Source organism: Saccoglossus kowalevskii, chromosome 8 (genome assembly GCF_978046115.1).
Source record: "Saccoglossus kowalevskii chromosome 8, keSacKowa6.1, whole genome shotgun sequence".
NCBI lineage: Eukaryota > Metazoa > Hemichordata > Enteropneusta > Harrimaniidae > Saccoglossus > Saccoglossus kowalevskii.
Genome location: NC_140648.1, coordinates 38925380 through 38942642, shown reverse-complemented (window position 1 = coordinate 38942642; position 17263 = coordinate 38925380). Strand labels below are relative to the sequence as shown.

At 34.7% G+C, this 17263-nt stretch overlaps 1 protein-coding gene across 1 annotated transcript; it reads left to right on the top strand.

The window, feature by feature from the left end:
* Positions 1-2623: 2623 nt before the first annotated feature.
* LOC144355844 (four-jointed box protein 1-like) lies at positions 2624-9082 on the top strand. The gene is made up of 5 exons (XM_078010877.2): positions 2624-2969; positions 6671-6850; positions 6953-7136; positions 7287-7433; positions 8032-9082. Exons 1-5 carry the CDS (start codon positions 2642-2644, stop codon positions 8516-8518), a joined length of 1326 nt encoding a protein of 441 aa, XP_077867003.1. The 5' UTR covers positions 2624-2641; the 3' UTR covers positions 8519-9082.
* Positions 9083-17263: the final 8181 nt, after the last annotated feature.

Sequence of the window (17263 nt, the reverse complement as noted above, 5' to 3'; positions counted from 1 at the left end):
TTACTTTACACTGATCAGCAAACTGTGTGTCATTTCAATGGTTGAAACTTACTTTAACACTGTTCAGCAAACTGTATGCCATTTCAATGTTTGAAACTTACTTTACACTGATCAGCAAAATGTGTGTCATTTCAATGGTTGAAACTTTATACTGATCAGCAAACAATGTGTCATTTCAATGGTTGAAACTTACTTTACACTGATCAGCAAACTGTGTGTCATTACAATCATTGAAACTTTAACACTGATCAGCAAACTGTGTGCCATTTCAATGGTTGAAACTTACTTTACACTGATCTGCAAACTGTGTGTCATTTCAATGGTTGAAACTTACTTTAACACTGATCAGCAAACTGTGTCATTTCAATGGTTGAAACTTACTTAACACTGATCAGCAAACTGTGTGCCATTTCAATTGTTGAAACTTACTTTACACTGATCAGCAAACTGTGTGCCATTTCAATAGCTGAAACTTATTTTACACTGATCAGCAAACTGTGTGTCATTTTAATGGCTGAAACTTACTTTACACTGATCAGCAAACTGTGTGTCATTTCAATGGTTGAAACTTACTTTAACACTGATCAGAAAAGTCTGTGTTATTTCAATGGTTGAAACTTACTTTACAATGATCAGCAAACTGTGTGTCATTTCAATAGTTGAAAGCTTACTTTACACTGATCAGCAAACTTTGTGTCATTTCAATGGTTGAAACTTACTTTAACACTGATCAGGAAAGTCTGTGTTATTTCAATGGTTGAAACTTACTTTAACACTAATCAGCAAACTGTGTGTCATTTCAATGGTTGAAGCTTACTTTACAATGATAAGAAAAGTCTGTGTTGTTTCAATGGTTGAAACTTACTTTACACTGATCAGCAAACTGTGTGTCATTTCAATGGTTGAAACTTACTTTACACTGATCAGCAAACTGTGTCATTTCAATGGTTGAAACTTACTTTACACTGATCAGCAAACTGTGTGCCATTTCAATGGTTGAAACTTACTTTACAATGATCAGCAAACTGTGTGTCATTTCAATGGTTGAAACTTACTTTACACTGCTCAGCAAACTGTGTGTCATTTCAATGGTGGAAACTTACTTTACGATGATCAGCAAACTGTGTGTCATTTCAATGGTTGAAACTTACTTTAACACTGATCAGAAAAGTCTGTGTTATTTCAATGGTTGAAACATACTTTACAATGATCAGCAAACTGTGTGTCATTCAATGGTTGAAAGCTTACTTTACACTGATCAGCAAACTATGTGTCATTTCAATGGTTTAAACTTACTTTAACACTGATCAGGAAAGTCTGTGTTATTTCAATGGTTGAAACTTACTTTAACACTGATCAGCAAACTGTGTGTCATTTCAATGGTTGAAACTTACTTTACACTGTTCAGCAAACTGTGTGTCATTTCAATGGTTGAAACTTACTTTAACACTGTTCAGCAAACTGTATGCCATTTCAATGTTTGAAACTTACTTTACACTGATCAGCAAAATGTGTGTCATTTCAATGGTTGAAACTTACTTTACAGTGATCATGAAAGTCTGTGTTATTTCAATGGTTGAAACTTATCTTACACAGATCAGCAAACTGTGTGTCATTTCAATGGTTGAAACCTACTTTACACTGATCAGCAAACTGTGTGTCATTTCAATGGTTGAAACTTACTTTACACTGATCAGAAATGTCTGTGTTATTTCAATGGTTGAAAGCTTCCTTTACAATGATCAGCAAACTGTGTGCCATTTCAATGGTTGAAACTTACTTTACACTAATCAGCAAACTGTGTGTCATTTCAATGGTTGAAACTTACTTTACACTGATCAGTAAACTGTGTGTCATTTCAATGGTTGAAACTTACTTGACACTGATCAGCAAACTGTGTGTCATTTCAATGGTTGAAACTTACTTTAACACTGATTAGCAAACAGTGTACCATTTCAATGGTTGAAACTTACTTTAACACTGATCAGTAAACTGTGTACCATTTCAATGGTTGAAACGTACTTGACACTGATCAGCAAACTGTGTGTCATTTCAATGGTTGAAACTTACTTTAAAACTGATCAGCAAACTGTGTGCCATTTGAATGGTTGACACTTACTTTAACACTGATCAGAAAAGTCTGTGTTATTTCAATGGTTGAAAGCTTACTTTACAATGATCAGCAAACTGTGTGCCATTTCAATGGTTGAAACTTACTTTACACTGATCAGTAAACTGTGTGTCATTTCAATGGTTGAAACTTACTTTACACAGATCAGTAAACTGTGTGTCATTTCAATGGTTGACACTTACTTTAACACTGATCAGAAAAGTCTGTGTTATTTCAATGGTTGAAACTTACTTTACACTGATCAGTAAACTGTGTGTCATTTCAATGGTTGAAACTTACTTTACACAGATCAGTAAACTGTGTGTCATTTCAATAATTGACACTTATTTTTCACTGTACACATTTGTGAATATGTGCGTGTTATGACAACAGTCTGTCGGGAATGATTGGGGCATTTACATTTGACATAAGCTGACGCGGATAGTGTAATTATAACTCGTAGCAGCTGTGTGCCTACTCCCTAGTTATATATAATATTGTTGTTCGAGGTTGTAGTAGTCATTAAGCAAAATGCTTAAAATTGGTTATCTTCTTCGCGTAACAGCGTACGTGGCTATAAGCACAATAATCGTGTACCTAGTTCACATAAATTCACTAGACAATGTGGTTATGTCGCAAAGAAGCCCGCCGACGAAAGAGTCCGATCAGATTGTGCACGAGCAGCCAACCTCTATATTAAGCGGAAATGGATCTATTAATTTGGTATGCTCCAGTGAAAACAGCAGTAGTGTGCCGTTTATAAACCTGACTGGCAGCCGTAGCTATAATATGCATGGACTAACTGTTGTCGAACATGGCATGTTGTGGTCAAAAGACCTTGAAAGTTTGGCACCAAAAGGTAACATATCCAATAATTTTATAGTTATATATCTAATCAATAAACTATTTGCAGGTGTATGAGGCACGCGATATTGTGCCCGATTACGTCAGCAACAACAAAACAGTTCATGACGACAGATTCACGGTGTCGTGCAAACAATCAAAAGGTGTTTGTGATGTTTTAAATATATCATTTACCAGCCATGCCCCGGTGTGATATTTGGAGGATTATTTTAAGTGAATAATGTATGACTGACTACGTACGTGGCAACATATTGTTTGACGTAATCAGACGAAATACTAGTACCACGTGATACTGAACCCTGCAAGTCATCTATTTTAAAATAGAATTTATTATACAATTTATGAATTTGATGTTTATAACGGGAACGTTTATGAATTTGTGAATACGTTTGTTTGGATGGGTATCAAGTTTTTCAGTAATCAATAAATATTACAATTCTCACAGCTGACATCAAATATTGACATATTGATGATTCAGTAATTACATTTGTAAAGTCCGACGTCATCAATTGGCGTGTGACCTGGTTACTCATAAATCATGTACCTACATAAAATGGGTCAAACACATAAGGTATATTTAATATCGACAGTAAAAACTCGGAACGTCGAGAAAAAAATTGCGTGTTAAATGCACTGAGATATAAACCAATTCCTACACCATAAATTGGCCAAGAAAGACAGTGATTAGGTTCATTTAAGCTTTTACAAGTCCATGTTGATTTCAGGCCCCTAATGGACAACAATGCAGATCCGAATTTCACCAGTGTGTACATTATAATATGCAGCATGTGGTGAACAAAAACACTCTGTGCAATGGATTACGTACACATATCAACATTGTATAGGAAAGCAGAATAACACATGGCATATATAAGCGGGAGTAACGATGGCCAAATGACGAGCAGTGCACTGCAAACATTGTCAAGGTTTGCAATAATAGGAAAACGGCAAGATTGTGTTCCATCCTGCTCAGCAGAACAAACTTCAAACATATTCCATTCAAAAATATCATGGCGCTAACACAATGACATTATTACCTTTTTATTTGTTCCCATAGTGATGAACTTTCCCTGGAACTGCTCTCGAAATATTTTGTTTCATGTGCTGTTGGCATCACTCTCAAATTCTAAGAAAAACATAAATATGTCTTCGTTAATAGCACCAAAAAAAATCGTAACCAATTTGCCCCTTGAACTTGCTTGCCAAACTTGAATCACGAAACCGCCTTTTCGGAACTATTTGTAATACGGCAATAATAGTAGCAATTATCGACTGATTAAGTTTTAGTAATTGTTTATTTGCATTATATTTATGGTAATTATATATGCAAGTTTAGTAACTCTATGTTCATATTCAGCACACAACGTGATGAAATGCTGTGGACACATTGATGTATTTTGAACCAGGTACTTAATATGCAAATATTAGTAAGTTCTTGGGGAAATATAACATGTTGTATTTGTATATTTGAGAATAGACTGAAATATAAATAGACAAATTACAAGTGTTTTTGTCAAAAACACACTACAACATGTCATTATACACATTTGTGAACCACACAAACAATGCATAAAAATATTGCCAGCTTTTGCCAACCCATTAATTTAACAGATAGTTTGAAACAATTTACTATGGCAACTGCACTGTACAATATCAGTCAGGCGTTTTTATAGGATACCAAACAATACACATGTGAGAGTTTTATACAACCATTCACATCAGTAAAAATCAGACAAGATAAAAGTTAACACACCAACAAAAAATGGATCAGTAAACTCAATAAATTCTATGTAAATACTAGTAAATTCATACATTCGACCATACTACCATTAACTCATGATGTCAATCAAGAACAGCACAAGAAACGCTAGTGTACAAACATCTTAGTAATCATACTCTAACATGTGCACATGATTGCAACAACTGCCAATTTTAAAATCTACATTTCTATTTAACATACCATGTTTATTTGTATTCATTGTCGTCATTTGTCCCGTTTAGTTTAAGTTTTTGTTTTTCTCACATTAGAAGAAAAGGCTACGCTTTCGTATTCACTTTTGTAAAATTATAAATTTGTGGAATCAAAGACATATGTAGAATGATAGTTCTAGAAAGTTGAACTGAATAAGTGTTTATATTGCTCTAACAAATACAAAATAAAATAATTAAATTAAAGTATGTTAATAATCGTATTTGTAAAGATCAGTGCAAGGGTTCAAGATTTGATCTAAAGGATCTACATGTGGTCAAAGCTATATTTGGGCTATGAGACAGAGAGCTGGTAGGTCTACTTAGGAACGCCGGTGAGACAGGGGTGCATGCTAAGTCTCCAGTCCTTTGTTTTCCAAAATAGCTACAACTAAAACAAGACTTGTGTTATGATTGATTAAAACGCAGCTCTATAAGGTTTATTTCAGTTTACCTGACAGGTATTTTAATTAGTTAATTAGGAAACAAATATGACCACCCTTGTTCAGAAAACTATATATTTTAGGAAAGCTTATTGTATGAATTTTAAAATTTTGTTCAGTAAGAAGTTTGCTAATGCTCATAATTAAAATGGCTGTAACAGTTAAAAATTAAATATAGTGCATAATATGGAGATCCCGTCATTTCTTTTTTCACCATGTTTCTTTTTTATTATTTATGTACAGCCTTGCTAAATCTTGCTAAGCATTCAAAAGAGAGAACGTTTGCACCTGTCTATATTTTAAACTCGTTTTTTTAGTATGTTCCACTATTCACAATTCTACAAAATTTTAACAGTCCATAGCCAAGACTGTTTGGATAATAAAAAGCAAAAAAATTCACTCCCAAGTGCCCACGAACCTGCATCTCGGCCTTAAACTCATTTAAATTACAATCTTTATAATATTTGCCTTTTAATTCAATTAAATTCAAGGTAATAAAAATAACATCATACATATTGTAACTTGATTCATAATTATGTACGCGTAGCTTAGGGTCATGTAAAGAGAGTGAGGTATGCTGTGGATTATCTACGCTACGCACACGTGTTCGTATCATTAAGCCATTCGGACGGGAAAGTGTTACCTGGTCACCAATGCCAATTAATAGTCAACTTAAATGAGTGTTCCTGTTTTGATGGTCATGTACTATTATGGAAATCATCGTTGTGTAAATGCTACCAAAAAAAGAGATTTTATGAAAATATTCCCCTTCATAGTTGGTATAAAATATTTGTTGGATTTTTTGTCAATAAGGGTTTTTTCTTCAAACATTCATATCTGTTGATCTAATAAATGCATGATCTCACTTTTCTTAACGTATTTGTATATATATTACACTGAGGTTTTGAATCCACGAGTTCAATTGTTCTGAAAAACCTGTTGGCTCGCAATGTTGGAAATATGAAGAATGTTACTTCGTCGCCAATATAGCAGCTAAGGAATTTGCACTGCAACAAATTACATGAAGACATCCACAAACTTGTATGATGTATGTGTGTTGCATCTATATATTCTATGAATACTATATTTTGATAGTTATCACCACGTGTATATTGGTGTCAGATGGTATTCAATCATATTTTACCGAAAGCCACCAGAACGTTAGACGACTTGCTTATAAAAAATATTATATTAAATTTTAACGATAATAGAGTGCGTATTTTTATTATGGGACATCCAAGACTATATCAATCTGCTCATACTAATATTCAATTTTATTTCCAAGGTCCAACAGTGTTTGATTTGTTTAATAACAGCAAACAATCCGTAGACGTGCCAGTTCATCATATTCTTAACATAACTAGTTACAAATGTGGTGCATGGTCATCCCCAGGGAATGTAGCAGTCGGTCTTGTCGACGGCAGTAACTGGTGCGTGAGGCCCAAAATGCCGTGTCACGCCTTAGGTAAGATTGCTTTTTCATTGTTTTGAGCTGTTAGAAACTCGTTATGTGTGTTTAATGCAAAGTGATGCTGGCTCAAATAACACATCCAATGTATTTTAATAGGCGAAGTAATGGCGTTCTACCTGTCTTTAATAATGTGTATGAATTACATTCCGCCTGTTGTACTTACCAAACCAGACGCCTCGAAATGGAATGCTGACGGTGTCAATAGATATGTTAAGAGAAAACGTTGGGCAACTAATGGTACAATATCGATGTCAAAATGGATTCCAAATTTGGTGAAATGGTACTAATAACGTTTCCTTCATGTTATATGGTTCAACTACATACTAATATATTATGCAGCATAGTTTTGACACGTGTATTACATTGGTCGCTGAAATGTGTGATTGAAAATATTATAATGGTCGATAACAGTTTTGTTTCATTATTTTAGTGAGAAGCCATCTATTATGGTAAAGGGCGATAAATTGTTGCATGTAGATAACCCTATGTTCAGCAATCTTACAAAGCAACAATTATTAAATTTATTAGTGTACAGTGACGTAGTGGTGTTAGACTATTTGATGGCGGAGACTGACAGGTAGGACATTCAACGTATTATCTATTACACTATCTTGCCGGTTGTTTCCATGGCAACATACACTTTTTAAAAATATATTATCAGACAATGAATGACGTCATGAGTCATAAAATTAATAACAATGTCAAAAAACTATTTATTTTGAACTTCATATTTCTCCGCCAACTTGTTGATGTCACTTTCGTTTCTTTAATTGCTTTTGTATTTTGATAAATCAGCGTAATTTCAAAATCACAAAATTGTTATTTAAGGGTTATATTCCTATAGATGCTTATTCTTTCGTTTTTATTTTAAAATGACGTCGTACAGCAGAGCAGAGCTGGTATTGACTTTATTTATTAAAATACAACAATACGAGGAATATCTCAAATACACTCTAGTGTCAGTCAGTCGACATAGTTATAGACTGTTCATTGGTCGATTTTTTTCAAATTGACACGCGGTATACATTACATAATTTTGAACCAAGCTGGCAATTCGTATTTCATGAATTTATACAATTTGTTTTAAACTAATAGCGATCTAATAATACTTATACAATGCTATAACAGTATTCCCAGTAAAATTTAATATTCTGGGTTTTCTTCTATTTTTACAGAATATTACGAGCTTATCGTTTGCATCCAACACGTCACACGAAGATGAAATATGTGCACAATTTATTCGTCGATAAAAGTGGCAAAACATGGATGATAGACAACGAAATGGCGTTCTTCTTTGGTGATACCTTTCATTTAAAAAATAATCGAATCATATTGGAACGAATGTTGAGATCAGTTTGCATTTTTCGAGCACAGACGACAACCAAGATAAAACAACTATACGAGGAAGGCAATGCGTCTGAAATTTTATTGAAACTCGTGAATGTACTCACGGACAATGCTCACTTTAGTTTTAAAAGCAGAGTGATGATGTGCAAAACTGGAAAGTCAAAACAATTCAGAAATAAGAATATTACTGTGAAATGGGCTGAAAGCTTTGAAACGCGAATAAAGGATGTGTATAACTGGATGACGTCATGTTCCCAGAATGATTATAACCTACTTCTAAAAAGTTCTAATTTTACAATGCCTTACCAAAATTAAAACAGTCACATGACTGGTGCGTGAGCCTAGGCGTACTATTTAATATCACTTGGAAGGTAACTAAACTGTCTTACAGTAGTATTAATTCAAAGGTTAATTTCTAGAGTGTGTTGGGTATCTGATGAGTGACCTTATATTATCAGATTTATTAAACGAGCACAGTCATATTTTCCTTGTAAAAAGCTCGGAACAAAATTATTACACGAATTTAATAAATCTGGGTTACAAATTCAATATCCTGTAGAATGTACATACGTGATTTGTAGTGGTGGTATATAAGGGCATCCTATTCTGGATTATCATATGTGAGCCACTGGTAAAATATCAATATGTCAAAAATGTAAATATTTACACATAAATTATTAGTTTCAACCTATTGCATTCATAGTGCATTATTTTATTTATTGTAAACACAGTTAAGAATGTATCTATTTTAAATTAAGTTTGCATTGCTTATTAAATGACTAAATATCTGCGTTCTGAAATATTGAGCAATGCGGAAAAATGGTGAGTTAAATATAATATTAAAAAATTCATATTTATTTTGGATTGTTATAAAAAGTTTATCAAGGTTTTTGTTTAAGTCAAATTGGTTAAGTCAACATGTTCAACAATTATTTCATCGATTGCATTTAGTCTATGTATATTAATCGTACATATGTTACTGATGCACATCAGTTGACATATTTGGCTGTGTGTGGGTTTGTCTAATCATGAATTCGATTTGGTCGATTGTTCAGTGAAATTAACATGACACATGAACATGGTACGTAGCTACTCTGAGTTGTTTGATCATAGATTTATTTTGCTTGGTTAGGGTTGCTTGGTAATGTCTTGATTTTTTGCTCTTTTCTTGATTATTAGCCACAAGATGTCAATGATGCTATATCACCAATTATCAATTTCTCTCAACTTTTGTATATATTGATCTGGACCTGTGACTTGCAAATTGCCAAATAGTCCCTGAAACACATAATATAATGTTCAGCTACTCATTTATTTGGAAGTGTGTGTTTAGTTTTGCTTGACTAGTCCAACATTTGGCGGATGAATACAACTCGTAGAATACTGCACAGAGATCAGTTAACCTTTAAGTTCTGTGTCACATGATAACGATATCACTATAATTTGCGATGGTGGCAGTAAATCGTCCAATGATTAAATAAACCACGCAAAGACTCATAGGCATTACTAAGGTTTCTACAACCATTGAAAGCATCCACTTTCGATTTGAAAGAAGCAGGATTTCTCGTTCATCTGAAACTATCAACAGATGACACATAAACTTCAGCAATAAAAACACACAAATCCAGTTATGTATTTGGAAATATCAATTGTTTCAAATTTTTCCTATCCCGGGCTCGTCAACATTGTGATGTAATATTTTGCCCATTTTCATGTATCTATAATCTATAAATTTTAAATTTTCAACCAAATGAACACAATTTCACATCAGTAAAATTATGTATGTTTTATTTTGTGAAAGTTTTGCGCTCAAAATGTTAATTATTATATTATTTGGCTTTACCTTCTTATTAAACCCTATCCACAAATCCCAATCGGTTGAACACGCGCCGGCTACAAACTCATTTTCATCAAGAGTGTGAATCGACGCTAAGTAAACATATATGATCAGGGTGCTCCCACGAGGTAGTGGGTTGCATACACACGTAAAAGTGTTCGAGGTATTCGAATCACTCATTTAGGGACGGCGATTTCACTGAATAAAATGATATTGATTAATCGTGTTAATATTAATATAAATGGCTCAACGATATCGTAGTGCATTCACCCACCTACGTCATAGAAACAATTCGTCGCTAGAGGGCGCGACATGTGAAGAAGATGCAAATCAAGATATATCGCGAGATAAACTGATCTACACTGCATCTCGTACAGGTGATGCCATTGCACCAATTATAATGAACAACACAACTTGTCTTGTCATTTGAGTCACATATACAATTCAACACTAACATACACATGTCTGCACTTGTCGCTGTAGCATCGCGGTCTGGCATGTTAAGTTAGTCATTTTGTTTTGACAGTCGTTTTAGGGAAACCCTTTAATTTTTTAAAGTATAGCCAATCATTTAATAGAAGCAATTGATACAGATTAACATATATTGTAATAAATATTTAAAATGAATTTAACTAGTCGACTGAGAACAGCACTAGTGTCACATAATTCACTCTTATATACAACATCTGCTGAACAAGCAATTTTTAATCTGTCTTGAAACTGTTTAATATAGAATAACTTTCAATTTGTTTACCCAATATACATACACTTGACACCACCAATGACATATTAACTTAGTATTCCTTGTATCAAAGATTTCGAAGAATTTGACAAACCGACGGCCCTTTAAACATATCTTTCTACACATATATCATCGTATCCCAGAATTCAAACTGTTTGTTAATGGAATAACCCTACCTTTGAGTTCAATGTGGTACAATTCAAAACAATTAACAACTGCATGTGTCAGGGACACGCTATGCGATAGCAAACATTTCCAACGACTCGTGACAAGCGCCGCTAACGTTTCATGCCGATATCATACAGATATATAATGCCATCAGTCGACATTGTTGGCTTCCACTAAAGCAAAATTTTACAATGTTGTTTTTTGTTTTTGTTTTTTTTTCTTCCACAAAACTTACACGAACATATAAGCTCACCGAGCTTTATTGCAGAAACAATGTTTTAGTGTGTGCGTACATGTGTGCGTGCATTCGCTCATTCACTATTTTGTGCTATTATTGTAATAACATTTTTAATATACTATTGGTGTTGCGTTTTGTGTGGATGCTCAGAACTAAGTAAAAAAGTGAAATTATTCTCACCTTCTTGCTTGTCAATGAATACAATTTTCGAAAATGAATGAAACACTAAGTTAAATGAAGAACTCTCTACTACATTATTATCCGGTGTTATAACGTCGGTAAATTTGGCGTACAAGGTAAAATTGTTTCGTTTTCGCTTCGGATTCGGCCATTTTTTTTTTTTTTTTTTCATTTGAAGATATTTTTTATTGAGTCAAGTCTTTTAAAACATACATTACAGAACTAAAGATTTAAGATGTAGGAAATTTACGAATATATTTACATTTACATTTTTGAACTTTTAACTATTGGTCCCGTCAATATAATATCATATGTCACAATATCAATTGAATCGACCAACTTTGAATCGCTTTACGCAGCTTTGTAAGCGGCTTGTCATTCGTTTTTCGGTTGGCTGTTGAAATAATCTGCTTATATGTGGGCATTTTCTTATATGTGGGCTTATACAATTAATTAATTATTTTGCAATTTAATTGCGGGTTGGCATGACAATGACTTGGGTCAAATATACAAGCAACTTTGCCAATTTTTCATGAGCTTTTTCCAACATTGCACAATGATTTTCAACATTTTACAGACAGCTAATGTGACAGTGTGCTAATATAGGCTGCTTTCATCTGGCTTTTATTCACATTTTCGTCTTTACAATTGCGGGGTTTTATATACCAACAACTTAGGTCAAATATACAAATACATCTACCAAATTTGCAATCACTTTGCACAATTTTGCACCGTGTGTTAACAGCCTAAAGTCACGATTTGCCAACACCATCAATAACTTGAAAACTAGAGGAAATTTGAAAGCTTCCCATGAATTTTAAAAATACAAAAATCTCCACGACTTACTGCTATAAATGATTGACATCACAGTAACAAAGAATGCACGAACGTTGCCTTATATCTTGTCCATGAACAAACAATCCACCTGCTGGTTTACTCAGATTACCGTTGTTGTTGTGTTGGCTCTTGTCAAAGGCAGTATTCATTAACCACACAGTTTACAATAAGATCCCCTTTCAGCATCCTTTATTTTATGTTTTTGTCATATTACCCCGAACCCTGCAAATGGAAGTGTGCATAGAATCATGGGAAGAAACGGTGTGCATTGCCGTGTGATAACTGTCATAAAGGTGATTGACAGGTCATACTTGTTTCCAACTTTGGAAGGACATTTGGAATCTATCAGGTATGGTATTATTTAAATAACAAAGGATGTTTATGATCTACTGAGTTGCCTGCGTGACACAGCTGCCAGTTAGATCACATTCTTATTGGCTCATGTGGAAACCCAGGTGGTGTCACTGAATCTGGAGCTTTTATGCATATAAATTAGACAGACTGGGGACAGTTGGGGTCCATCATTTCAACTTGGTATCCTGCTACGATACTGTGAGACAAGTCATACAGTATACAGGCTACATCATTCTGTAAGACTTGTATGAAGTGCTCTGCGATCTCCTGCTTTCAGCGGTGCCCTCCAGAATACCAGCGTTCCTCTGCAAGCAAGACTCCTGTATTTCTTCGTTGTTGTGTTGAAGAAGCAATTGACTGTCGTCCATTTCTATATCACCAATGCACATTTCCCTAAGCAATCCCCTATTTTAGTGACTCTATTCATTGTATTTTTCTGTGCTTTATTTCTTGTAATTAGTTTAAGAGGTATTACGCCAGGAGCTTTAACTCGATATTATGGTATATGTGTATTTCACTTCCAGTACTATTGTATTGTCTACCCCATTCTAGCAGTACACCCTGTCCAGTGTGAGTTATGTGGGTGGCCCTCTCAATTGCAATAAGCAGGCCTTGCACTGTAACACCCGCAAACACTTGCAGAAGTCAAACAGCATTCCATTAAATCAGCATTCCATTAAATCAGCATTCCATTAAATCAGCATTCCATTATTTCCTGGCGTTTTATTTACAGGAAACATATCGATTGCTAGGTGGGCTTCCTCAAAGCTATCATAACCCTCACAAACTGTTGCTTTACTTGGTCCTCTAAAAGTTGTTTTATGTTGCCTGACAAGCAGTAAAGAGTGCAGCCCTGGGGAGTATAGCTTGGTATAAAATGGTTTAATCTCTGCATTAATACCTTTCTGTGATGTTATGTGATTGCTGAGCCATCTGTTTTTATTAACTTATTTATTTGTGTTATTTGTTTCTAATTGCAAGAAATATTTAGGATTTCCCCCCATTTCCTTCGTCCTTGTTTATTATATAATCGTGTTTTTCGTTCATGTTTATTGTTTAATCGTTGTCCTTCGCCAATAATTAACACGTAATCGTGGTACTTCGTTTATTGCTTGATGAGGGTGTGTCTTTGTGCAAATTTCAGAATATGTGGTGTCCTTAGTTAATCACCGATCATTAAAATCACGTCAAAATAGTCCGTAATTTGAAATTTTATAATTTATTACCAGAAGAATTACCCTTTATTATATGACTGATAAAAAAGAGCGTTTGCTTTCAATTCTGTTCAGGTGGTATTGCGACCAAGTAATCGTCGGATATATTTGTAGTGTCGATAATAACAGATGTGTCGAATGATAATGGGGCACAATGGTGAACCAATAAATACATCGTCTCCAAGACAACCACATATATATAAGAAGGAACTGAATGTTGTTCAGCTTGCATTGGGAAGTTCAACGTATCTGACATTATTTCAGGGTAAATAAATCATACTACCTCTCAAAAAGAGGGGATCCGGTCACCAATTCTTAGCTCCCTTGAGTTCGAAATTCTCACCTGGTGTGTGCAACACGAAATTCTAATTGAAAGCAAGCACATCAGTGAGACACATTATCAAAACACTATCTCGGAATAGAGACAGGTTCATAAGGTTCATGGGGACTTATTTGGTACAATATGTTAATGAGTCAGAACTTTATTCGCATAAATTGGATTTCGCTGTATATTTTATTACTTCAGTTTATCAAATACTTTTAATAAATTAAGAGTTGATTTAACATTACACATTGTATACAACTGTTAAAACTATAAACAACAGATATTTTTCTGCTGAAATGAGGTGCATAGTGTACTTGCTTCACATGTGGAAATATCTGGTGTACTGACAACTAAGCTGTGTCAGGCGTGGTCATAAATTATCGGTAGCATCTGGTAGATCTATGCTACTCCACACCTGTTGTACTAGCTGCTTTGCTCAGTATGGTAGCGTGGGGTGAATTATCGGTATAAAGAGGTACATCTGTTTGCCGTGGTTTAACTGGTGGGATACTTACTGACACTTTACGCCACAATACGTTGTATTAAGGCGAGGGGTCATATAGACGAATACAATACTATTGGCAAAGGATGGCATATTGTTTGTATTGCAAACTGTTTTATTCAAATACAAGACAAGAATAATCAAGCCTCATATTTGTGTAATTTCAACAAAAAACAGTCAGTTTAAAAAGGCGTACACGAATACGTATTTCCAATATTGTCAGTACAAGTATGGCTGAAAAGACAACAAAATGTGTACATTAATTGTTGTTAAAGCATTTATTTTCGTTGTGTTTTTATGAATGTAACAACAGTTGAATTAATGTGTGCGGACAGAACAATTTTCCCATGGCTGTAACTAATATTTACAAAAACTTTGTAGAGTCAACAAACAATATTCACAATGTAGCATTCTCTTACCACGAATCCGGGACAGTCGCACACGTGTGTTCTGTACTCAGCAATACTAATGTCAGTCTTCGTGTTGGCAAAAGTCCAAAGTCGATTAAATCATGTGTTCCGTACTGTAGTCATTTTTGCTGACAAAACTTGACAAAACAAAATTATTTCTCTTCTAATAGGGTTTAGTTTATACATGTTACATACCGAATACCAAGTGGTTTAGTTAAAGAACTCGTGAGAAACAAATGCCTAGAAGTGCGACTATCTTTGCCGAAAATTCAAGATGATGGCCAGATCACGTGACTGATCAACATTATTTTGAGAAGATTTGGCAGAAAATCCAAAAAGGCGGAGAAAAATCACGTGACTGGCTCCACATTGTTCAATTTTCCTCACAAAGAGCTTGCATCGTACATTCCACATGCACAATATTATGCCGATTGATTATATCATTTATGAGAAAATAATGCTAAAAGTTTAGCAATTTTTGCCGAAAATCCTAGATATACTAATCTGACAATAACAACACACAACACACAAGGAATACAGCAAACTGTGGGTGTGGTATCAGAAGATGTATGTCTCTATTGTTTTTCTCTCGAAGAAAATAAATTAGAGCCGAATTTTACTGGCAAACAAGAAAACAGCTACCAATATATTTGATGCCATAAGCATACCGATGATCTTGTGTATGACATCAATGTAATAAGAAACGTGAGTCCAAACCTGCTTAATCGTGTTAATTGTTAAACATGTTTTAGGGTAAAGTGATTTTGAAATTGACTGAAATACACAGATGTGAATGCAACCATTCACATATTTTTCCACCCTCTTAAACACTATTCAGCCATGCGCAGCAGAGGCGGTGGCTCTTATTGACATATATGAGATCGGTACCATATTTTGATGATGGTACATGGGAGCATCTGTCCAAGCGCTCTTAGGATTCATTTAGAATTGTAACTATGATTGGCTGCCCGAAATAAGTCGAGATGAAAGTATGCATTACAGACTTTCTGATCCATATCTAATGTGAGACCGACAATAAGTTAGCGCATAACAGACAATGAGTTAGCACATGACAGACAATGAGTTAGCACATAACAGACAATAAGTTAGCACATAACAGACAATGAGTTAGCACATAACAGACAATGAGTTAGCACATGACCGACAATGAGTTAGCACATAACAGACAATGAGTTAGCACATAACAGACAATGAGTTAGCACATGACCGACAATGAGTTAGCACATAACAGACAATAAGTTAGCACATAACCGACAATGAGTTAGCACATAACAGACAATGAGTTAGCACATAACAGACAATGAGTTAGCACATAACAGACAATGAGTTAGCATATAACAGACAACGAGTTAGCACATAACAGACAATGAATTAGCACATAACAGACAATGAGTTAGCACATAACCGACAATGAGTTAGCACATAACAGACAATGAGTTACCACATAACAGACAATGAGTTACCACATAACAGACAATGAGTTACCACATAACAGACAATGAGTTACCACATAACAGACAATGAGTTACCACATAACAGACAGTGAGTTAGCACATAACAGACAATGAGTTAGCACATAGCCGACAATGAGTTAGCACATAACCGACAATGAGTTAGCACATAACCGACAATGAGTTAGCACATAACAGACAATGAGTTAGCACATAACAGACAATGAGTTAGCACATAACAGACAATGAGTTAGCACATAACAGACAATGAGTTAGCACACAACATACAATGAATTAGCACATAACAGACAATGAGTTACCACATAACAGACAATGAGTTAGCACATAGCCGATAATGAGTTACCACATAACCGACAATGAGTTAGCACATAACCGACAATGAGTTAGCACATAACAGACAATGAGTTAGCACATAACCGACAATGAAATAGCACATAACAGACAATGAGTTAGCACATAACAGACAATGAGTTAGCACATAACAGACAGTGAGTTATCACATAACAGACAATGAGTTAGCACATAGCCGACAATAAGTTAGCACATAACCGACAATAAGTTGGCACATAACAGACAATATGTTAGCACATAACCGACCATGAAATAGCACATGACAGACAATGAGTTAGCACATAACAGACAGTGGGTTAGCACATAACAGACCTAACACCAGATTTAGTGTGACAGTGAGTAATTTGCCCTACATCCAAGAGAGTATGTCTAACAAGATTTGTACAAAACATTTTTGTAAACGGCATTT

Bases quoted from the DNA above. Each gene is read 5' to 3' on its own strand.
- LOC144355844 (XM_078010877.2), top strand. From the start codon at position 2,642: ATGCTTAAAATTGGTTATCTTCTTCGCGTAACAGCGTACGTGGCTATA. The intron at 7,137-7,286 runs GTACTAATAACG...TCATTATTTTAG, and splicing joins ATTCCAAATTTGGTGAAATG to TGAGAAGCCATCTATTATGG. The intron at 7,434-8,031 runs GTAGGACATTCA...CTATTTTTACAG, and splicing joins TTGATGGCGGAGACTGACAG to AATATTACGAGCTTATCGTT.